The sequence below is a fragment of the Cervus elaphus genome, chromosome 15 (assembly GCF_910594005.1).
Source record: "Cervus elaphus chromosome 15, mCerEla1.1, whole genome shotgun sequence".
NCBI classification, from domain to species: domain Eukaryota; kingdom Metazoa; phylum Chordata; class Mammalia; order Artiodactyla; family Cervidae; genus Cervus; species Cervus elaphus.
In genome coordinates this window covers 63976853-64001265 of record NC_057829.1, presented here as the reverse complement: position 1 = coordinate 64001265, position 24413 = coordinate 63976853, and the positions used below count along the sequence as shown (strand labels likewise).

Below are 24413 nucleotides of genomic sequence, written 5' to 3'. Positions count from 1 at the left end.
ATCAGTTTTCAACAAAAAATGAGACATACAAGGAAGCAGGAAAGTATGGGGCTATACACGGGAAGAAAAAAAAGCAGTCAACAGAAACTGTACTCAAGGAAGCACAGGTGTTGGACTTACTGACAAAGATTTTAAATCAGCTACGATAAGTATGCTCAGAAAACAACAGGAAACCATGTCTCAAGGTGTAAAGGAAGTGAAAAGAAAGTGTTAGTCACTCAGCCGTGTCCAACTCTTTGTGATCCCATGGACTGTAGCCCACCAGGCTTCTCTGTCCACGGAATTCTCCAGGCAAGAATACTGGAGTGGGTTGCCATTCCCTTCTCCAGGGAATCATCCTCACCCAGGGATTGAATCTGGGTCTCTAAAGGAAAGTTCTCACCAAATAGAGAACATCTCTATTAGGCCCAGTGGGATGGGCCCCTGATCCAATATGTCTGATGTCCTTGTGAAAAGGGGAAATGTGGACACAAATGCACATAAGAGATAAAACGATGTGAAGATGAAGGCAGAGGTTGATGTTGTGTATCTATAGCAGAATGCCAAAGACTGCCAGCAAACCACCAGAAACTCGGAGAAAGACCTGGAATAGATCCTTCCCTGTCAGCTTCAGAAGGAACAAATCTTGTTGACACCTTGATTTGGGACTTCTCACCTCTAGAACAGTGAGTGATAATACATTTCTGTCGTGTAAGACACGAAGTTCGTAGCAGTTTGTTACAATGGCTAATTAGGAAACACCGAGCCAACACTGACACGGGTTACCTTGCCCTCTTGCCCCTTCCTTTCTTCTGCCGTCTGGGGTCTGTACCTTGAGCCCTGGAAACCACGCCAACAGCATGCCAGGCACTGTGGCTTACACAACTTCTCAGAAATGGCCTATCAGTGTGTCCCAAAACAAGGGTTTGCAAACTCTGTACACAAAAGACAGGATTTTTCAAAGAGGCCGTCTACCCATAGGGGTTTAGATAAACAGAACTCAGATCCAGGCAAATCAGAAGAAAAACGTTTAAAGTTAGAATGAGAAAACTGTGTAGGTTGTGGTGATGTGGTTGCCTGAGCAGTAACTCAGAGGGATCCAGCATCAGACCCTGCCCTTTGCTGGAGACCTTCAGCTCCCAGGCAGGTGTTTTTTGTTTTCTCCAGGCCAATCCCCAGAGCACATAAAGGCTGATGGAAAGCTCTGACCCCTTCCTTCCTGCTGTTATCCCTGCCCAGCTTTCCTCGGCTGGCTCCCAATCCCTGTAGCCCACACCATCCTAAGGTCACCTAAGACACCAAAGGTCAGTCAGTGTTTCTGACCTGTCTTGCCAGTGTTTATAGACTTCCTGGTTTAGGCTTTTCTTTCTTTCTTTCTTTCTTTTTTATATATATTTTTATTTTTTTTAATTTTTTTTTTTTATTAGTTGGAGGCTAATTACTTCACAACATTTCAGTGGGTTTTGTCATACATTGATATGAATTAGCCATAGATTTACACGTATTCCCCATCCCGATCCCCCCTCCCACCTCCCTCTAGGCTTTTCTTTCTGACTCTTGTGGTTTGAAACTATCACATGTTTCTGACCTCGAGGCTTGAATGTGCTCCTACTTCCAGGCTCTGAAGTTTCTGCCTCTTCTGATTGATTCTCAGAATGCCCCTGCACGCTCCAGATCTTGCTTTCTCAGTCCTGACCTCCTGTTAGTAATCGCCACCTGAAGCAGATACCCAAAACCATGCCTGGGATGACTGCTGGCAGGTTCTTGGGAGGGACCTCAGAGACTAAGGCTCCATTACTGCCTGGAACTAATCAGTGACCCCAGTGGTCATGTATTTGGTAGGGGCCATTCCTGTGGTATACTGTGAGACTATGCAACTACCATGATTCTGTTCTGGTTTGAAACACCCAGTGGTTTTTGGTATGTTAGTCAAGATTCCTTTGTTAGCGCTTAGCAACGATTTAGCAGTACACTATTAATACCAGGTATTATGAAGCTGTCCAGGAAGTGATTTTAGTGAGTTTGGATAGGTAGGGTGGAATATGTGACTAGAAGCAGGGCATTCCCTTAAAGGGGGTCCCTTCTGCCCCCGGAGTCTCTCCCACAAGAGCTAATCACCCCATACCTCCAGTCATCTTCTAACTGAACTGAAAGTCACTCAGCCATGTCCGACTCTTTGCGACCCCATGGACTATACAGTCCATGGAATTCTCCAGGCCAGAATACTTAAGTGGGTAGCCTTTCCCTTCTCCAGGGGATTTTCCCAACCGAGGGATCAAACCCAGGTCTCCCGCATTGCAGACGGATTCTTTACCAACTGAGCCACAAGAGAAGCCTAAGAATACGTGGGTAGCCTATCCCTTCTACAAGAGATCTTCCTGACCCAGGAATCAAACTGGGGTCTCCTGCATTGCAGGCAGATTCTTTACCAACTGAGCTATCAGGGAAGCCCCGTCTTCTAAAGAGTACCCTATGATTGCATGTCAGAGGCCAGATGAGCCGGATAGGCCCCTAGTTTGGCTCAGATAAAAAATTTCTATGTTTGTGTTGCTTTACAGAGACACAAAATACAGAAAGAACAGATATTGGATCTCTGGCTAATTCACTTCCAAATCTAGTTCACTGGGTACTGAACAGGTTAGTAGATAAATAGTGGTAGTTTTCTACTCCTGTCCCGTCCACACACAAGTTCTATCCTATCCCAATCCTCTTCACATACCTGTGGCCTCATCTTCAGGACCCGTGTGTTTCACAAATGTCTTCAGATTCTTAGCAAACAATCCTTTATTGGCCAGCAGTGTGCTATAGGATCCCTTTTCCAGGATGGTGCCATTCCCCACAACCACAATCTCATCCACTTGGGGAAGAAAGTGAATGCTGTGTGTCACCAAGATTCGAGTCTGTAAAAATAACAGTAAGTTGTGCTGACGATCCTGTGACCACCTTGTTTAGCTTACTCTTGAAAAGGAAAACCAGAGTCACTGTGGGGTTTTGCTTCCAAATGTGGCCCTGACCACTTGACCTCTTTCTTTTACTTCCTCTTTATTTGCCAGCATCTCATCCTAAAATCTGGCCCTGTGTGTAAAATGAGACTCTTGTCATCATGAATATATTTAGTTATTTTCCTGTAGTGACAATGAGGTTTGCCCTGCACATATTTCCCTCCAGCTTTCTGGGCAGCCAAGATTTAGGCTTAGGGATGTCACTTGAGATCAAGGGTTATCAATACAACTGAGGCACGCAAAACTAACTGCCCTCTCACTAACCAGCAAACCACTGGTCTAACAAGAACTGCCCAGATTATTTTAGCATGTTAGAAACATTACAGGGCAAGGAACTTTGTCTTTGGCCCAGGCCCTCCCTGGTGTGGAAGACTTGGCACTCCTTGTATTGTTGTCTATTTATGGACCACACTGACTCCTGACACAAGGATTCCACTCAAAGAAAGATGAACACTTGCAGATGAGCAATAAGGCTCAAATAGGGGTCATGGTGTTGAGATGAGCCTCTGGAGCAATAGCCCAAGCCCACTGCCTCTGCTTTCTACAGACAGCCCCACAGACACTAGGTCACTCGTATCAGGAAGATGCAGAAGATGCCCATCTTTGAGTCTCAGCTCAAAGTCAACCATTCTGGTAGCCTTTCCTGAGTCCCCAGGCAAGAACTGGGTATTTCTCCAATGTTTCCTCTGTAGTTTGTCTGTTGTTGGGGCTTAGCTGCTAAGTCATACTGACTCTTTTGCAACCCCATGAACTGTAACCTGCTAGGCTCTTCTCTTCATGGGATTTCCCAGGCAAGAATGCTGGAGTAGGTTGCCATTTCCTTCTCCAGGGGGATTTTCCCAACCCAGGAATCAAACTTGAGTCTCCTGCATTGCAGGCAGATTCTTTACCACTGAGCCACCTGGGAAACCCACCAGATAGTAGTTTGTATAGATTGCCATTAAAAATAATTCTTGTGTTATAACACTATTGCTTGCTTTTTGATATGTCTGCCAATTAGATAAGTCACTTGAGAGCAGAGATGAAAACTTTTCATCTGCTTGCCCAGTATTTGCAATGAACCAGGCCCAGAGTGGGTATTCAGTTCAAGAATGAATGCAGCCAATTAGCTTTAAGGACAGAAACCAGGACCAAAGATAGGAGGGAAAGTGAGTTCCTGTTGACTCACTGATCCGAGAGAGAGAGGGGCAAAAGGCCTCAGAGGGACAGCCGCCCTGTCAACCCTGCCAGCCTGAGTGGAAGCATTAAAAAAAATCTTGATGGGAACAAGCCAAACACAAGATAGAGTGCTGCCAGCCCCCACTCTACACTTGCTGCTGGAGGGAGTGCTTGAGCAGAATTTCTATGCTCTCCCACTACCTTCATGTTCTCACCAACCCAGAAGCTCTTGGAATCTCCTTATTCAAGAATTTTTATAATCCAAACTCTAGCCCATCTTCCTCTCTCCAGAGGCTGGTGTTTGGGGCTGAAAATTCCAGTTCTCCCATCACTTGTCTTCCCATCACATGTGGACTCATGTCTACAGGAGTTTGAACAAGCTCCAGGAGATGGTGAAGGACAGGGAAGCCTGGCGTGCTACAGTCCATGGGATTGCAGATTTGGACACAACTTAGCAACTGAACAAGTTTTACGCCAGGAACTAGTGACAAAACCAAATATATTTCTTCTTATACCACAGATCTCTAAGGACTTTTAAATCATAATTAATCATCCTTAATTAATAAGAGGCTCAGTGTTGGAACCAGAGAATAAGGTTCAAATTACCCAGTTCTCACATAAGCTATGACCACTAGATGGGAGACCTCACCAGGCCATTTCCTGCGAGACCAGCATGATATTATCTCCTCAGGAGGACAGGAAAATAAGGAAATCTGCTTTAGGATCAGCAGTCCTAGAAGACGTGTGCCCTTCTTCATGTCTTCATCACTTTAAGTTCTCACCTTGCTTTTCAATAGGCCATTGGGACCCAAGACCTTGTTGAAAATATGTTTTCCCACATGGGCATCCACAGCTGACAGAGGGTCATCCAGAATATAGATGTCTGAATTTTGATAGGTAGCTCTGGCCAGGCTGATCCGCTGCTTCTGACCCCCACTGAGATTTATACCCTGAGGAAGAAAATAATTTCTATTAAGTACTGAAACTGAGTCCCCCTAAAACTGAGTTCTTCTACTGAATTTATGATAAACATCTCTATCCAAAACTTTATTCCCATTCTTGGCTCATACCTGTTCCCCTCAAATTAAGGAACATAAAGGAAGGATTGAAACAAAGCAGGACCCTGCAGGGCAACCTCCTGGGTACAAAAGCCCCTCTGTGTCCCCTGTTTCTTATTTGTAGGAAAAAAAAGCTTTAGTCTCCCTGGCCTTCCTGAGTTTCAAGCAGTTACTAATTAGGGAAGCGAGAGAATGTAGAAACAAAGGAAAAGCAATCAAGAAACAATAGTTCAGCTATAAAACAGAGCCCTAGCTCCTCCTTAAGGGGTATATGTAACAATCTGCTTGCATATCTCTAAATTGTTCTGCAGAAACAAAAATTCTCATGCAGTTGGAGGATGATAACTGCACGCTGACCATAAGCACTTAGACCTGAAACTGGCTGGAACCAGGTCGATGATTAAGAGTCCTGAAACAGCACCCTGTCACTTACCACCAACCAATCAGAAGAAAGTCGACAAGCTGCAACCCTCACCCCAGATGCTGCCTTTAAAAACCCTCTCCTGAAAGCCACTGAGGAGTTCCAGTCTTTTGAGCATTAACTGCCCATTCTCCTTGCTTGGCCCTGCAATAAACGCTGTACTTTGCTGTACCACAACTCAGCGTCAGTAGGCTGGCTTTGTTGCATGGTGGGCAGCTGGACGTGGGTTCAGTAACACAAGTTCCTTTATACAAATAAATATCTTTGATTCAAATAAATAACTTTAAATCTAATAATTAAATGTGTGCCCAGGTTATCATTTTATATCATATAATTTACTTATTTTGTTGTTGTTTTTGTTTCCTGCCCCAGGAGAATGTAGAGCTATATCAGGGTGGATTTTCTGTTTGTTTGTGGATATAACTCCAGCACTTAAAATAGTATCTGGCACATAGCAGGTACTCAAGAAATGTATGCTGAATTAAGAAACAAGAACTGTATCTGCAGTCTCCTAACCTCAAGACCTTTCCCCAAAAGACTGCTATATTCATTTTTAATAATGGGGAAAGAGGATAAAAACATCCTAAATAAATAGTAATCAGGGATTTGTAAACAAATTATATTATATTCATATAATATGAAATGGTCATTAAAAATTAACTTTTAAGAAAGGCATTTAATAATGTATTAGATTTCTATGTGTTCACTGCAGATTATTAGAGCCCTACTCTGGCCCACATCAGTATACAGAATTAGAGTTCAGACAGCTCCGGTCTGCCTCTGGCCTTCTACCTGTGAGGTCTACCTTGGGTTAGCCGCTGGTTAGTTAACCAGGTCCTAGATTCATTATCTTTCCTTTAGATTACACAACTCTTATATTTGCAAAATTTTAAATTTCTGAGTTATTTGCACAAAATATTGTGCAAACTCAAGTTTTCTGATATTTGTTCCAGACTTGACTACCAAAATTGATCAACTATTTTACTGTCATGGACTTCTTCACCATCCCCGCTCTTTTCCTTCACCCTTTGGGATCCCCTCGTGTCCCAAATACCTTCTCTCCAATCTCAGCCATGTCTCCTCCAGGCAGCACTTCCAAGTCAGGGAGGAGGGCACAGGCCTCCAGAACCTGCTGGTATTTCTTTTCATCCAACTCTGATCCGAAAAGGATGTTTTCCTTTATGGTGCCATTCTGGATCCAGGACTGCTGTGGGACATAGGCTACAGAGCCCTGGATGGGAAGGATCAGACCACGTGACTGCTCTGTACCTCTGGAAATGCAGGGTTGAAGGAGGGGTTGGTGGAGGTGGGAGGAACAAATGGAACGTAGCTTTGAAAAAATGTCAGGCTGACTGGACAACTGATCTTTATAAAGGTGCATGTATTTATTGCACCAAATAGGGAGAAAAATTCAACATCCCATGCATCATTTAAAGTCTCCTTTTTGGACCTTCACTCTCTAGCCATGATCTGAAAGCTGAAGGATGAATGCACATGCTGCGTCTAGAACAGGGTTTTAGTCAGACCCTGGTGAGTTTACTAGGACCAACAGAGGGCCAGCACTGATGGGGTAAACCAGATAGATGACATCTTAGGAAGCAAGGACTCAGATGGAAATTTGGACACCAGGCTGATGCATGAATCTGATCATGTCAAAAGAAAAGACAGAGGGTAAATGCCCTTGGGTTTGAGGACAAACTTGGTTATGAATTAGCAGGAAAAAGTGTCCTGAAAGGAGTTAGTAGACAGAGTTAAATCTGTAGAGTCTGCTCTGCTATGCTGCATGTTTATTTAATGTAAACTATCTCATTAATGACCAGTAAATCAGGGAATAAATGTCAGTATAATGTGGAAGAAGTGTTGGCTCTTAAAAATTTTCCAGGCTTTTCAATGCTAAGTAATCAGGGGCATGTTTTCTTATAATGAAGAAGAATGGCTTGGCAATATGTGAAGATCTTAAGAAGAAAAGCTAAAAAATCTACAGACATGCCTCTTTGGGGTGCAAGTAGTGGCTGGTGAAATGATTCCAAGTACCTATAATATCCCCTAAATTTAGCTCTATGGGGAAGCTAAGAGTGCTGATGGAGATGCCATGAAAACATTCCCTCTCTGTTAAAGGAATGAAGCAGGGCAAAGGCTAATAGAGTTTTGCCAAGAGAACGCACTGGTCATAGCAAACACCCTCTTCCAACAACACAAGAGAAGACTACACATGGACATCACCAGATGGTCAACACCAAAATCTGAATGATTATATTCTTTGCAGCCAAAGATGGAGAAGCTCTATGCAGTCAGCAAAAACAAGACCGGGAACTGACTGTGGCTCAGATCATGAACTCCTTATTGCCAAATTCAGACTTAAATTGTAGAAAGTAGGGAAAACCACTAGACCATTTAGGTATGACCTAAACCAAATCCCTTATGACTATACAGTGGAAGTGAGAAATAGATTTAAGGGACTAGATCTGATAGACAGAGTGTCTGATGAACTATGGACAGAGGTTCCTGACATTGTACAGGAGACAGGGATCAAGACCATCCCCATGGAAAAGAAATGCAAAAAGGCAAAATGGTTGTCTGAGGAAGCCTTACAAATAGCTGTGAAAAGAAGAGAAGCGAAAAACAAAGGAGACAAGGAAAGATATTTCCATTTGAATGCAGAGTTCCAAAGAATAGCAAGGAGAGATAAGAAAGCCTTCCTCAGTGATCAGTGCAAAGAAATAGAGGAAAGCAACAGAACGGGAAAGACTAGAGATCTCTTCAAGAAAATTAGAGATACCAAGGGAACATTTCATGCAAAGATGGGTTCAATAAAGGACAGAAATGGTAGGGACCTAACAGAAGCAGAAGATATTAAGAAGAGGTGGCAAGAATACACAGAAGGACTGCACAAAAAAGATCTTCATGACCCAGATAATCACGATGGTGTGATCACTCACCTAGAGCCAGACATCCTGGAATGTGAAGTCAGGTGGGCCTTAGAAAGCATCACTACAAAGCTAGTGGAGGTGATGGAATTCCAGTTGAGTTATTGCAAATCCTGAAAGATGCTGCTGTGAAAGTGCTGCACTCAATATGCCAGCAAATTTGGAAAACTCAGCAGGGGCCACAGGACTGGAAAAGGTCAGTTTTCATTCCAATCCCAAAGAAAGGCAATGCCAAAGAATGCTCAAACTACCGCACAATTGCACTCATCTCATATGCTAGTAAAGTAATGCTCAAAATTCTCCAAGCCAGGCTTCAGCAATACATGAACCGTGAACTTCCAGATGTTCAAGCTGGTTTTAGAAAAGGAAGAGGAACCAGAGATCAAATTGCCAACATCCACTGGGTCATTGAAAAAGCAAAAGAGTTCCAAAAAAACATCTATTTCTGCTTTATTGACTACGCCAAAGCCTTTGACTGTGTGGATCACAATAAACTGTGGAAAATTCTGAAAGAGATGGGAATACCAGACCACCTGACCTGCCTCTTGAGAAACCTGTATGCAGGTCAGGTAGCAACAGTTAGAACTGGACATGGAACAACAGACTGGTTCCAAATAGGAAAAGGAGTACGTCAAGGCTGTAAATTGTCACCCTGCTTATTTAACTTATATGCAGAGTACATCATGAGAAACGCTGGGCTGGAAGAAGCACAAGCTGGAATCAAGATTGCCGGGAGAAATAGCAATAATCTCAGACATGCATATGACATCACCCTTATGGCAGAAAGTGAAGAGGAACGAAAAAGCCTCTTGATGAAAGTGAAGAAGGAGAGTGAAAAGTTGGCTTAAAGCTCAACATTCAGAAAACTAAAATCATGGCATCTGGGGTCCCATCACTTCATGGGAAATAGATGGGGAGACAGTGGAAACAGTGTCAGACTTTATTTTTTGGGTCTCCAAAATCACTGCAGATGGTGACTGCAGCCATGAAATTAAAAGATGCTTACTCTTTGGAAGGAAAGTTATGACCAACCTAGACAGCATATTTAAAAGCAGAGACATTACTTTGCCAACAAAGGTCCATCTAGTCAAGGCTATGGTTTTTCCAGTGGTCATGTATGGATGTGAGAGTTGGACTGTGAAGAAAGCTGAGTGCCGAAAAATTGATGCTTTTGAACTGTGGTGTTGGAGAAGATTCTTGAGAGTCCCTTGGACTGCAAGGAGATCCAACCAGTCCATCCTAAAGGGGATCAGTCCTGAATATTCATTGGAAGGACTGATGCTGAAGCTGAAACTCCAATGCTTTGGCCACCTCATGCAAGGAGTTGACTCATTGGAAAAGACCCTGATGCTGGGAGGGGTTGGGGGCAGGAGGAGAAGGGGACGACAGAGGATGAGGTGGTTGGATGGCATCACTGACTCAATGGACATGAGTTTGAGTAAACTCCGGGAGTTTGTGATGGACGGGGAGGCCTGGCGTGCTGCGATTCAAGGGGTCACAAAGAGTCGGACACGACTGAGCGACTGAACTGAACTGCACTGAACACCCAGCTCTCAAAGGAAGAGGTGAGAGGCCCAGAACTAATTGTGAAGCTGGGTGCAATAGTCAGTGGAGATTTTACAATGCTACTGTTTTTATTGTTATTGCTCTTATTGTTTTTGTTGGTAGCCTGGCTACATATGTTTTTGTTAATCTGTTCCAGCTCTTTCCCCCAAGTCCTCTTATTTTTATTGTACAATTTTGTAGATCAGGAGGATTTCAGAAACATGGATTATAGTAGAATTACCTATACTTTGAAAGAAGACATCTTTCAACAGCTTTCAAACTGCAGTATGCACATGAGAATCACCTGGGGAGCTCATTAAAAATGCAGGTTTTTAGAATCTACCCCAGAATATGATTGTACATGTGGAGTAGGGCAAAGAATCTATAGTTTATAAGTCTCCGAGATGTCTCCGAGGCCCCACCAACAGCAACCTGACAGGAGTGGTTATCAGATTCTTTCTCCCCGTGAGAAGGCAGCAGTCTTAGTGCTGCCCACATTTGAATGTCAGGAGTCTTCTCCTTGGCATTCCTTCTCACCTTGACCGTGATGTGCCCGTGGACATTTTCCATTTCTCCCAGCATGGCTGCCATCAAGGAGGATTTCCCAGAGCCCACAGTGCCCACCACAGCCACCAGCTGGCCTGGCATAATGTCCAGGTTCACACTGAAAGACAGAAGTGTACTTGAAGGAAGTGGAGGGCAGATGCTCATGCCACTTCTCAGATGCCAAAGAAGATTTTCCTTCAAGATTGGAAAATGTATCTTGGATATACAAAGTTCCAAAGTAGTCCTTTAATTTTTTTTTCTCTAAGACTTTAGAGAGTAAGGCTTAATTTATAAGTTGTTTGTGCAAAAAGCCAGTTTCCAATGGAAAAATAATTTCAGAACTATGTGGCACCATTGAACAAGACCCTATTTGTTCAAATCCCAACTCTCCACAGCTGAGCTGTGTGATCTTAGAGTTTCACTTCTCCTGGACTCAATTTCTAAACTAATGGGGCTGGGACAGAGTAATGCATCCCAAACTCGACTATTCAATGAGAAGAGCCATTCAATAAAATGCTCACTGAGAGCACAGATGCCCTGCCCTCTTCCCGAGATTTGGCTGAGTGTGGCTGGGTAGGGGCCCACACTGGGCCAGGCTCCTGGAAACTCTCTGTTTTGGCCCTAATAGTTGAGTTCCTAGAACGTTAGGAACATGGGAAACTTGTTCTCAGGCTTTCTGAACCTGCCCATCCAGCTGGGCTCCTTCTAGACTTACTACTAGCAAAGGGGGAGCTACGTCCACTCTCTTTTCTGTAAAGTTGAGGCTTTTAGGTTAGGAGGGCTCAGGGCTTCTGGCCTGACACATGCTGGGGCAAGCTCCAGGGTCCATATTAGAGGATGGAGAAACGGGAGAGAAGTGTGGAAAGTCCTGGGTGTGGCAGGAAGACCATTAGGTGTGCTCAGCTGTGAAAAAGAAGCCTGGCCTGCTCGGGCTCCTAGCGCACCCTGTGGCCTGTGCTCAGTGATGGGGCTGGGGTACATACACGTAGCGCTGAAGGAACACACTACATATGCAGGAGTGTGGCAAGAAAGGGTTGGCTTAAGGCAGGGGGTGACCTACAGGGCAGAATGTGAGGAGGGGTTGTGTAGATGAAAAATTCCAGACCTGAAGTTGATTATAGAAGCAGCTCTCATCATCCCCTCTGGGCAAAGAAGGCAGGCCCTTCATGATAACTCTTCTTAAGTGAATAAATGAACTTAAATTGAGTTCAGGTTCTCGTGAGTATCCTCTGGCACATCCAGAGACCTAGGCTACCCGCCAGCCTGCACGACCTCCATCCACAATCTGGAGAACAAATGTCTTCACAGGTTCTCAGCTGTACTGTCCCCCAGGAGGAAAGCGGCGGTGGGGGGCGGGCAGGTGCAGTCCTAGGGACTGCTGTCAGTTCATCCCTCCCGGGGTCTAACCTGCACTAGTATCTAACTGAACATGTGCACAGCTCATTTCCCCATGCGTTATATTATATGGAATTTCCCTATAACAAGACCAGCAAGGAGAATCCTAAAATACAGCAAGAAGAAAAGGAGGCAACTCACTCTCGGATTGTGACACCCAAATCATGGTCCCAGGTAAATGATGCCTCAGAAAACTGCACAGCTTTATCTGTTGAGAAAAATTCCTGTCTTTAAGTCAGATGTAGGTCCCCACATGTCTGTCTGCCTTTTCTCAGTCTTCATGTGTCCCTTGTTCCTTCCTCCAGCAGAGCCTTCCTCTGTCTGGTGCTAAATCAGGAGTTGACAAGAGGCAAATGAAAGCCCCGGGGGTGAGACCAAGCATCACCTGCATACAAAGTCCTTTATTTACTTAGGAGTCCCAAGCCAGTTGGTAGCCCAGATTCTTGATCTACAGACACTCTGGGTACATTCCCAGGCCCTCTGTTGCCTAGTCTCTTGTATAAATTCCACTTCCACATGTAAACCCAGCCACTCCTGCCCTGGATTCCAGAACCATGGCTTGTTCTGCCTATGAATGCCCCTCAATCCTTAAACCTTTAGAACCTGTGTGTTCTTTCACTTCAGCCCCCCTTCCCAATTCCACATACTTGGCTCCATCCTGACTTCTGTTTTCTAGGTCCTTTGCAGGATTCCCCACTTATTCTCAAAACAGCTGGCCCAGCTTTGCTTGGCAATCTGGCTGGCTAAGAAATCTGTTCTAAATGAACACAAAATTTAAGTAATAACCAGTGCAAATATAGATGCAAGATAAGTCCCTTGGCTTTCCCTTTCCTTCAGTTGGCTGCTGCTCTGCCCTTGTATATCAAAGTCCTGGTGCCAGCACTGTGAATATATATGGGAAGCAACTTCCAAATTCATTTACCAGAATTGCAATCATGTCGAATGGCAGATGTGTCCAAGTCATCCCCTCCCAGGTACTTCTCTATCCGCTCTGTGGAAACACTGGCCTAGAGAAGGACACAGAGGAACAAAGTTCAATGACAAGCACAAGGAGTGTGACTTCGTCATCAGCCTTGGATGTGGAAGCAGACAGTCAACCTGCCAGGCTTCTTGCCCATGATTTGCGATTTGCCACAGCTGGAACCTCTGGCCCCTTACCCACTCCCCAACTCCCCCACTCCTGACTCAGCCACATCTCAGCCCTGGGAGCCACCCTACTCTGAACACAGGAAAATTAAGAGGCTCTATTTTAGCCGCTCAGAAAACTCATTGCGGTGGTGGTGGTATGGGTGAGTGGGAAGTTAATTCTCCTGTGCTGTCTCGGGGCTTCGGACCTAGATTCAGAAAGTGTCTTCTGCCTTCTTCCAAGATAAAATTTCTGTCTGATTCTGGTAACTGGGCTCCTGGCATTTTCTTTGAGTTCATGTTCTGATGACCCAGGCAGTGTCCTGAATCACTACTGGGACCCTCTGTGGAGGAAGTGGCCATGGAACCATAGTGACCTGGCATATCTCCACTTAGGCCAGGCTTAAATTGCAGGTAACATAAGCACTGGCAGGATGCCCTGTGGTCCCCCTGGAACAGGAGAAGTTGGGGGGATTTACAAGGATGTTTCTCACTTCCTCCCTTCCAGGCAGGCTGCCATGAGACAGCTTCTTGTCACGACCTGGGTTCTGAGGAAGTACTGCACTTTGGGGGCCTTCCGCGATGGCTCAGCAGGTAAAGAATCTGCCTGTAATGTAGGAGACACAGGAGATGTGGGTTTGATCCCTGAATCGGGAGTATCCCCTGGAGGAGGAAATAGCAACCTACTCCAGTATTCTTGCCTGAAAAATCTAAGCCTGGTGGGCTACAGTTCAAAGACTCACAAAGAGTCGGACGTGACTGAGTGACTAAGCAGGCATTGCACTTTCTGCCTAACTGTGGGCTATAGAACTGCATGGCTGCGGTATGGATCAGCTCCTGTAGAGGGCCTCACTGCCCACTTGCCTGCTCATCTGGCCCCTTTGTTTTGCAGAGAGTTGTCACCTTTGTTGATCCTGCTTTTGCTATCTGTGTGATAAACTATCCGACTCTAAAAAGAGCGTGTTGTTTCTTTCTCAGCCAGATCTACCAGCCTTCTTAACACCCTCCAGGACCAGAAGAGCTCCTCCTAAATCCCGCTCCTTCCTAGGGCCTGAACTCTCTGAAGCCAGTCACCTCCGGATGAACACAGGTCACCACACTTTGTCATCCTGGCTGCCTCACCAGTCTGCCACCTTCCTGGGAACATCCTCCTGAGATCTGACACCTGGTCCATCTCAGTGACTGTGCTCAGTTTTCAGGACCCAGACACTCCCTCTGGACCATCTTAAACCTACTGGATTCCAAACTTAGTTTTCTGACAGCTTGAGGCTCCCAGATTGCATTTGGTTTTACCACCATGTGGTTTCATACAAAGAGAAGTCTTTGGACAAAGGGAAGTCACCTGATCCAGTGGCTAAGACTCTGCTCCCAGTGTAGGGGATCTAGGTTTGATCCCTGGTCAGGGAACTAGATCCGCATGCCGCAACTAAGAGTTAGCATGCTGCAACAAAAAGACCAATTTTTTTTTTTTTAATTGAGAGAGAGAAGCCTTTTCTCTCCTTTTGTGCCATATTTCCCCAATGCTTTATAAATATCCTAAGAGTGTTGGAAAAATATGGAGGAAACTGAACCAAGAAAAGGGCTTAGAAACGTTCCAGGAGCAGAGCTAATCATCATAGGCTCACGAAACACTCTCAAAACTGTGTCTCCCTGTTAGGTATATGAGATTGGTATGATTATCCTCAGTTTATAGTCAGAAAAATGGGGGTTCAAAGAACTTGTGACTTTACTAAATCATGCTGTTGGTCTCCAGAGACCGAACCAATCTCTCTAAGTGAAGGTTCACCAGCAGAATTTGGATATGAGAAAGGACAGACCAGTCATTCTGGAATCTAAGATTTTTAACCAGGGCTAGAAGGAAATGGCAACCCACTCTAGTATTCTTGCCTGGAAAATCCCATGGACAGAGGAGCCTGGTGGGCCACAGTCTATGGGGTCACAAAGAGTCTGACATGACTGAGCAGCTGAGCACACTCAACTGGCAGTGAGAGATCCTACCCACCTGGAGCATGGAGGAGATTAGCATGGGAAGCATGCTCATGGGGAAGCGCAGGATGTTGAAGAGGGTGATGGAGGTAAAGGCCTTTTGTGCATCCAGAACATTACTGCTATCCACCAGGACGTAAACAGAAAATGTGATCACAGACACCTGGAAAAGAAGAGCCATCAGTGATCTATTCCCAAAAGGGATCAAGCAGCCTTGTTCTAAGTACTGTATCAGGGTTTAAGGAGTCTTAGGGATTATCTCAACCTTTCCATGTTACAGAGAAATCTGAGCCCAGAAGAGGAGGAAATATCTTGCCTGAGGTCACAAAGTCAACCAATGGCATTGCTAGGACCAGAGCTTGAGAATCCTGGCTCCTATGATCAGCGTTTCTTCTCCTACAGATGAGAAGCCTTCCCGTGCAGACCATGCCTAGATACCACATTCATGCTGAATTCCCTGTGGTTAACTCCAGGCAGCCAGGTAATTAAATTGTCTGTTCATAAGGGTGAAACTAGATCTAGGGGCAGTGAGGTAGGAAGAACAGCATGATTACTTAAGAAGTGGGTCAAAGTTCCTTGGATTTCAGGGTCAGGCCTAGAAGTGCTAGGCACCTTTCATCTTTCTAAACAGACCTTTCTCTCCAGGAAGCTGACCCCGCCCACTGACTCCTGTCACTCACCAGCACCGGAGTCAAGTATAAGAGAAACATTATTGCAGACTGCAGCTGCCCAAATCTCAGCAGGTTCTTGAGCTCTTTCTTCCTGAGGCTGTGGACTTGATTTTGGAATGAAGGTTCCCAGGCAAAATATTTCAGGATCTAATAATAGAGAAGAGCACAGCTTACACTGTTGCCCCAGACGGATTTCAGATACAACCCACCCACACAGGTTTTAGGAAATACTCCCCCAAACTGGGGAGGTACAAATTCAGCTTATAAAGGGTGATTACAGAAAGGTAACTGACTCAATGGACATGAATTTTAGCAAACTCCAGGAGACAGTGAAGGACAAGGAAGCCTGGTGTGTTGCAGTTCATGGGGTCACAAAGAGTCGGACATGACCTAGTGACTGAACAGCAACAGAAAGGCAGCTTGCATGTGTTGACAGCTTACAAGGTACACATTTTATGTACTCTATCTTACTTAATCCTAAGTGTGACAAACTTTGCCTGGCACTAAAGGGGGCTGCCCAGGACTTGGTGCTTTCATTGCTAAACTGGGAAAGTTCTGGGCAAACCAGGAAGAAGTAGCTGCTTACTCTTTCAGAATTATTGTATCCATTTTAACAATAAGGAAACAGGTTGAGAGTGACTAAGTACCTGGCCCAAAGTCACCATCTAGTGAGTGGAAAGAGCTAAGACTCAAAATCAGGTCTATCTTCTCATTTTGCACATTGGCAAGAAGGCATATCAGAGCTCTGTGTGCAGAAATATCAGATGTTCAAAGGGGCCTCTTTTCATTTTCAAGAGGTGTAGGGTAATATTAAAGTCCATTAATTCAGCCAAACTCTGCTCAACGTTATGTGGCAGCCTGGATGAGAGGGAAGTTTGGAGGAGAACAGATACATGTGTATATATGTCTGAGTCCCTTTGTTGTTCACCTGAAACTATCACAGTGTTGTTAATTGGCTATACCCTAATACAAAATAAAAAGTTTTTAAAAAGTCCAGGAATTCAAAAAATGTCTATATTAAAAAAGAATTTGATGAAATGTATTATTTTGAAAGCTAGTGAATAGAGGACAGAAGTGTATATTTATCCGACCTGTCCTTTATTTTAGAGTAGCCAACTAGTTGATTAAAGATCATTCTTCATTACAGAATTCCCACTGAGCAATGCCAAAGGAACAAAGGAATTAAAACATCACCCGTTGGCAATGAAATAATAGAACAAGGCAGTGATCAATAGCGGCTGCTAAAACCTTTATGACAGTGGTTTTCAACCTTGGCTGCATATTGGAATCACTTAGGGAGCTTTTAAAACATATACATGCCTGGGTCTCACCGCCCCCCCCCCCCACCACCCCACCAAGAGTTCAATTTAGATGGTTTGCAGTAAGGCCCAAACCTCAGTGGGTTTTACAAATCTCCCAGGAGATTGAAATGTGCTGCCAGGGCCACAAATCACTGCTCTTGGTGAAAGAATAAGGGGTGAATTAGGCTGACAATGCCTAGACCCCATAAACACTCACCATCACTAAGTTTGGAAGCACACAGCACTACCCAACCCCTTGCCCTCCAACCCCATCCCAAACAAAAACAAAACCCAAATAAACCTAAATCTACTCAAGTTTTCTATATTTAACCACCAATTTACAGGTAAGCATAGGAAATAAGACAAACTCTTCTATCAAATGACCAGGAAGGGGGCAGGCAAGGGGCTATTGTAGATTAAAAGTACTATTGACTGAATGCAACACATGGACAGTTTTTGGATCCTTATTCAAACTAACCAACAGTAAAAAATAAAATAAAAAAAATTTGTAGATGCTCAACATCACTCATTATCAGAGAAATGCAAATCAAAACCTCAATGAGGTACCATTACACGCCAGTCAGAATGGCTGCTATCCAAAAGTCTACAAGCAATAAATGCTGGAGAGGATGTGGAGCAAAGGGAACCCTCCTACACTGTTGGTGGGAATGCAAACTAGTACAGCCCCTATGGAGAACAGTGTGGCGATTCCTTAAAAAACTGGAAATAGAACTGCCATATGACCCAGCAATCCCACTCCTGGGCATACACACCAAGGAAACCAGATCTGAAAGAGACACGTGTACCCCAGTGTTCATCACAGCACTGTTTATAATAGCCAGGACATGGAAGCAACCTAGATGCCCATCAGCAGACGAATGGATAAGAAAGCTGTGGTACATATACACAATGGAATATTACTCAGCCATTAAAAAGAATTCATCTGAATCAGTTCTATTGAGGTGGATGAAACTGGAGCCCATTATACAGAGTGAAGTAAGCCAGAAAGAAAAACACCAATACAGTATACTAATGCATATATATGGAATTTAGAAAGATGGTAACAATAACCCTATATGCAAGACAGAAAAAGAGACACAGATGTACAGAACAGACTTTTGGACTCTATGGGAGAAGGCGAGGGTGGGATGATCTGAGAGAACAGCATGGAAACATGTATATTATCAAGTGTGAAATAGATTGCCAGTCCAGGTTGGATGCATGAGACAAGTGCTCAGGGCTGGTGCACTGGGAAGACCCAGAGGGATGGGATGGGGAGGGAAGTAGGAGGGGGGTTCAGGATGGGGAACACATGTAAATCCATGGCTGATTCATGTCAATATATGGCAAAAACCACTACAATATTGTAAAGTAATTAGCCTCCAACTAATAAAAATAATTGCAAAAAAAAAAAAAAAAAAAAACTTGTATGAGGCAATTGAGGAAATTTAATGGTATCAAAGACGGATTTGTTTTTAGGTATGCTATTGGTATTGTGATTACGTTAAAGTCATTCTTTTAGAAATACACACAAAGTGTTTATCTGAGATTTGCTTTTGAATAATCTAGCAGGGCATGAAGTGGGTAGTGGGGATGTAGATGAAACAGGTTAGGTCCTGCTGATAATTGCTGGAGCTGGGTGGTAAGTCCATGGGGGTTCGTTATAGCATTCTCTCGACTTTTGTCCACATTGGACAACCTTTATAGTAAAATATAAGAACAAAACAAGCTATTTAAGATACATAAATAGAAATCTTGATCAAAAGAAGGCCTGAGAGGAGTAGCAGAAGAAACAGGAGACTTGTGGCTGGATGGATCAGGAGCCATGGGACACAACCCAGGCTCAGAGGCAGGAGTCCACAACCTCAAGCAGGTTGTTAAGGCCAAGAGGCTACTGCGGCTGTCACCGTGCCCAGAGAGCTTCCCACCATGCCCACGCTCAGCTTCTCACCTTGATCCCACTGAGAATCTCATTCATGATCTTTAAACGGCTGTCTTTATTCTTCATATTTTTAACCTGCCAGGAAAGAATAACAGACAGAACAAGCATCCACGTGAGTGGGTCCAGGTTTGCTTCAGATGCTACATCTCAGTGGTACTTGCAGCTGTTGCTCAGTGAGAACTTGAGGTACCCAGTGATGGGTATACTCTCCTCCTTGCTCTCCCTGCTCCTGCCACACTCACCACCTTTCTGAGCCTGAACAGTGTTGGCCTGACTCTGCCCTCCTCCCAGGTTTTACCCAAGTCTTCCTCCCTCACCCTCAGGTTCCAGAGTTCAGCTCAATGTCTCTTCCTCAGAGGCCTTTCCTGACCCCATGACCTAAAACCACTCCCTACGATCACATCACCTTGTTTGATTCCCTGCATAGTACTACTGACATTTTCCTTGTTTTTACTTATTTATGGCCTGAATCTCCACCTCAAGCTGAATGTAAGTTTCATGAGAGCAAGAGCCTTGTCTAATTTGCTGCCATGTTCCCCCAGAAATAGGGTGTGCAGTAAGCATTTTTAAAATGTTGAGTTGGCCAAAAAGTTCATTCAGGTTTTTCTGCATTAGGAAGAACCCAAATGAATTTTTGGCCAATATTTGTAACTCAGTGAGTGCAAATAAGTCACATATACCATCGAGTTCAGCCATCCAGAATATGATTTCTGGCAGAGATAAGGACTGTCCACAGGGAGCTCTGCTACCTGGTGGGAACAAGGTCTATTGCCAGGATTTAGGCATAAAGTCTGGGTTGCTCTTGTGATGGCTCTGTGTGGCTAGTTTATAGTGCTATGATAGAGAACCAGGGTCATAATTCCTTTTTAAGAGCAGCCCAGCATAGCAGGGTGTAAAAGTTATATGCAGGGTCCCTGGGCAGCTCTTCTCTCTCCAATTAGGGACATGAATGAAGACAGGAGATATAAACCCTAAAAGTGGTCAGAAGATGGAAAGGGAAGATAAAGCCAAGTTCATTTGGGACAGTGGCAAGTCTCCTATGAGCCTTGCCTTGCCCAAACTCCAATCACCAGTCAGAATAAAGTAAGAAAACTTTAGACTTTGAAGAACATGTACATATCCCCAGTGACTGTTTCTTTACCTGAATAGCCCTGTTCTTGGTGGCGAGTACTCCATTAATTGGGATTAGGATCACCATCACCCCAACACCTGCTAAGACTGAGGGTCCCAACTCTGCCCACAGGAAGTAGATGGCCAAGATAATCTGTAGGACATTTGACCACAGCAGGTGGATGAAGTTGGTCACATCCATGAGCTTCTGGGCGTCCACAGACATCAGGTTCACTGTTTCTCCAATGGTGTACTGCTTCCTGGCCCGGTTGGATAGAGTCAGTGCCTGAAAATAAAGATTGGAATTGAGACACATGGACAAGGCCAAGGAGACTGGGAAGTGAGAGGGGATTCAGGAAGGAAGTGAAAGACAGTAGAAGGATTGGCTCCATATGGCCATAACTTCCAAGGGGCTGTGATCTTCTGGCTGCTAAATCTTAGTGTTCTCTTTCTTGACCAGTCTTTCCTGCTATTTCCACTGTCCCCAACATGCCCTCCCCCCCACACACACTGCCTTACCCAGAAAATTCCTATTTATCCCTTAGTGTCAGCTTAGGTGGAACTGCTGAGAAGCCTTCCCTGACTCCCAAGTTTGGGTTAGATACTTCTGTGTATTCCCAATGCTTATCTCTGCCATTACATTCATCACACGGAACTCTAATTGTGTTTTCCTATTTCTCCACCAGTAGAAAACTCTAAGGACAAGAGCTACCCCTGCCCAATTCACTACTGAATCACCTACACGCGGTGGGGAAATCAAATACTGAAGAATGGAAGGAACAGAGGAATGAAGGGAGGAAGCCTATACTGACTCTGTCCCTGCAGACTTTAATGGGGCAATGTTATCTGGAGCCATACTGTAAGGAGGCTGCAGCCATTCCCAAGAAGGACAGAGACCTTAGAATGGAGAGGAAAACTGTGGGGCTCACATACTGGAAGCAAAATGACTTGTTTATTGTCAGGAAATTTGAGGGCACTATCTAAATCCCTGAATCTTGTATCATGAGCCATCATTTCAGAGAGATGAGAAGGCTGAGACCCACAGTCAGTGACTTATAGCAGTGTCTTGTACAAATGCTCCCAGACAAGAGAGTGGGGGCTGAGGGGGTAGCTGCATGAAATCAGCTGACACTACGCTCACCAAGCAACCCTTTGGTGTGGCCCACATCTTTCCGAAGGAAGGAAAGCCTAATTCCCACAAGGCAGTGTATGGGCTATGAGTGGCCCTAGCTACCACCTTCAGTCTCCTCCTAAAAGCTCTGTCATCTTAATCCATCAATGTAGTCTTTAGAATATATCAGGATGCTTTGTTGTACAGTAAAAAGAAGGAAATTTCCCAAAATGTTAGGCTACCAAGGTTCTAGAGAAATCAGTCCACTGCTAGACCCCCCCTTTGGTATCGAAAAGTAAAAGAAAAAAGTATTATCTAACTACCTTTCAAGGTAATTGCTATACTTTTCTTTTCTCAATAAATCTCAATAGAGTGAAAAAGTCAAGCATATAGTCCCAATAGCCCTTGTCTGGAGTCAGGGCCTGTCTATGTGATTCTAGTCATTAAAATGATCTAAGCCCTACTTCTCTCTAAAACAGCGATGATGCGGTTACTTCACAGAGCTATGAATTGGTAATGGATGTAAAATATATTTCACAACATTTCATAAATGAAGTATAATCTAAACATAAAATTAGTCAATTTTAAATTCTATTTTAGGAGCAATATTTATTTGAATGGGTGTCTCATTAAAGGCTCTATTTTACACATTTTGTATGAATTGTGACAATTGCAAAGCCTGGAATATATTAAGAATCAAAGAGGCAGGAATGTATTCTCACAATTGTAAAAGTGTACATTCACAGATATATCTGAGACAGCTTGGATAGTGACCTCATATCCTGCAAACCAACAGAAACACAGTTACTCCAGAAGGAATAAAGGGATTAAAAAATTTGTAGAAGACAAATTCCAGTGTGAGGCTATCTAGGGGTTCAAAGAACTTGACCAGACTTCTGATCTTAAGACATCTGGATCACCTCTCTGGGTCTCTCGTCCAGTCAGCATCTACTCAGGAAAGATAAAAATCATCTTGGAGTTTTAAGAGAGGCAGGCAAAGGAGAAAACCAGGAACTTTAACAGAGAAATTGCTATGATAGAACACTTCAGTGGTGGATGAAAAAAGGAAGAAGAGGCAACTAACTGTTTGATGTTCTGACCTATTAAAAGTATCATCTCCTTCTGGATGAATTTTCTCATCAGGCTTAGAATCACTACTCTATTTTTATTTCTTTCTTTTATTTTTTAAACTGAAGTTTACGTGACCATTTTCAATTATTAAGGGAACTCAAGGGACTAGATCTGGTAGATAGAGTGCCTGAAGAACTACGGACAGAGGTTTGTACCATTGTACAGGAGGTGGTGAACTGAAACCATCCCCAAGAAAGAAATGCAAGAAGGCAAAGTGCTTGTCTGAGGAAGCCTTACAAATAGCTGAGAAAAGAAGAAAAGCAAAAGCAAAGGAGAAAGGGAAAGATATATCCAACCGAATGCAGAGTTCCAGAGAATAGCAAGGAGAGATAAGAAAGTCTTCTTAGGTGAACAATGTAAAGAAATAGAGGAAAACAACAGAATGGGAAAGGCTAAAAGTCTCATTAAGGAAATTAGATATACCAAGGGAACATTTCATGCAAAGATGAGCACAATAAAGGACAGAAATGGCAAGGACCTAACAGAAGCAGAAGAGATTAAAAAGAGGTGGCAAGAATACACAGAAGAACTGTACAAAAAAGGTCTTAATGAACTGGATAACCATGATGGTGTGGTCATTCACCTAGAGCCAGACATCCTGGAATATGAAGTCAAGTGGACCTTAAGAAGCATTAGGTAGTGGAGGTGATGGAATTCCAGCTGAACTATTTCAAATCCTAAAATATGATGCTGTGAAAGTGCTGCACTCAATATGCCAGCAAATTTGGAAAACTCAGCAGTGGCCACAAGACTGGAAAATGTCAGTTTTCAAAATCCCGAAGAAGGGCAATGCCAAAGAATGTTCAAACTACAGCACAATTGCACTCATCTCACATGCTAGCAAGGTAATGCTCAAAATCTTCAAGCTAGGCATCAGCAATATGTGAACTGGGAAATTTCAGAAGTACAGCTGGATTTAGAAAAGATAGAGGAACCAGAAATCAAATTGCCCAGCATCCACTGGATTATCAAAAAAGCAAGGGAATTTAAAAAAAAAAATCTACTTTTGCTTCTTTGACTATACTAAAAAGCCTTTGACTGTGTGGATCACAACAAACTGTGGGAAATTCTTAAAGAGATGGGAATACCAGACCACCTTACCTGCCTCCTGCAAAATCTGTGTGCAGGTCAAGAAGCAACAGTTAGAACTGGACATGGAACAATGGACTGGTTCCAAATTGGGAAAGGAGTACGTCAAGGCTGTATATTGTCACCCTGCTTATCTAACGTCTATGCAGAGTACATCATGCGAAATGCTAGGCTGGATGAAGCACAAGCTGGAATCTAGATTGCTGGGAGACATCTCAACAACCTCAGATATGCAGATGACTACAGTAAAGGCCGAAAGCAAAGAGGAACTAAAGAACCTCTTGGTGAAGGTGAAAAAACTGGCATAAAACTCAGCATTCAAAAAACAAAGATCATGGCATCTAGTCCCGTCACTTCATGGCAAATAGATGGCAAAAAAGTAGAAACAGTGACAGATTTCATTTTCTTGGACCCTAAAATCACTGCAGATGGTGACTGCAGTCACAAAATTAAAAACACTAGCTCCTTGGAAGAAAAGCTATGAGAAACCTAGATAGCGTATTAAAAAGCAGAGGCATTACTTTGCCAACAAAGGTCTGTCTAGTCAAAGCTATGGTTTTTCCAGTAGTCATGTATGGATGTGAGAGTTGGACCATAAACAAGGCCAAGCACCAAAGAATTAAAGGTTTCGAACTGTGGTGCTGGAGAAGACTCTTGAGAGTCCCTTGAACAGCAAGGAGATCAAACCAGTCAATCCTAAAGAAAATCAACTCTGAATATTCATTGGAAGGACTGATGCTGAAATTGAAGCTGCAATACTTTGGCCACCTGACGTGAAGAACTGACTCAGTGGAAAAGACCCTGATGCTGGGAAAGATTGAGGGCAAGAGGAGCAGTGGGCAACAGAGGATGAGATGGTGGGATGCCATCATCAACTGAATGGACATGAGTTTGAGCAAACTCTGGGAGATGGTGA

General features: G+C 43.9%; 1 protein-coding gene across 4 annotated transcripts in view; it reads right to left on the bottom strand.

The window, feature by feature from the left end:
• The window catches only part of ABCC2 (ATP binding cassette subfamily C member 2), a 75933-nt gene that overhangs the window by 19671 nt on the left and 31849 nt on the right, over positions 1-24413 (bottom strand). For all 4 annotated transcript variants that reach the window (XM_043926611.1, XM_043926614.1, XM_043926615.1 and 1 more), the window contains exons 11-20: positions 20198-20452; positions 19066-19131; positions 15823-15960; positions 15159-15305; positions 12954-13038; positions 12173-12239; positions 10628-10754; positions 6673-6849; positions 4922-5089; positions 2699-2879 (exon numbers count right to left, since the gene is read on the bottom strand). In XM_043926611.1, coding sequence (XP_043782546.1) covers positions 2699-2879; positions 4922-5089; positions 6673-6849; positions 10628-10754; positions 12173-12239; positions 12954-13038; positions 15159-15305; positions 15823-15960; positions 19066-19131; positions 20198-20452 — 1411 coding nt within the window. The remainder of the gene's footprint in view (positions 1-2698; positions 2880-4921; positions 5090-6672; positions 6850-10627; positions 10755-12172; positions 12240-12953; positions 13039-15158; positions 15306-15822; positions 15961-19065; positions 19132-20197; positions 20453-24413) is intronic.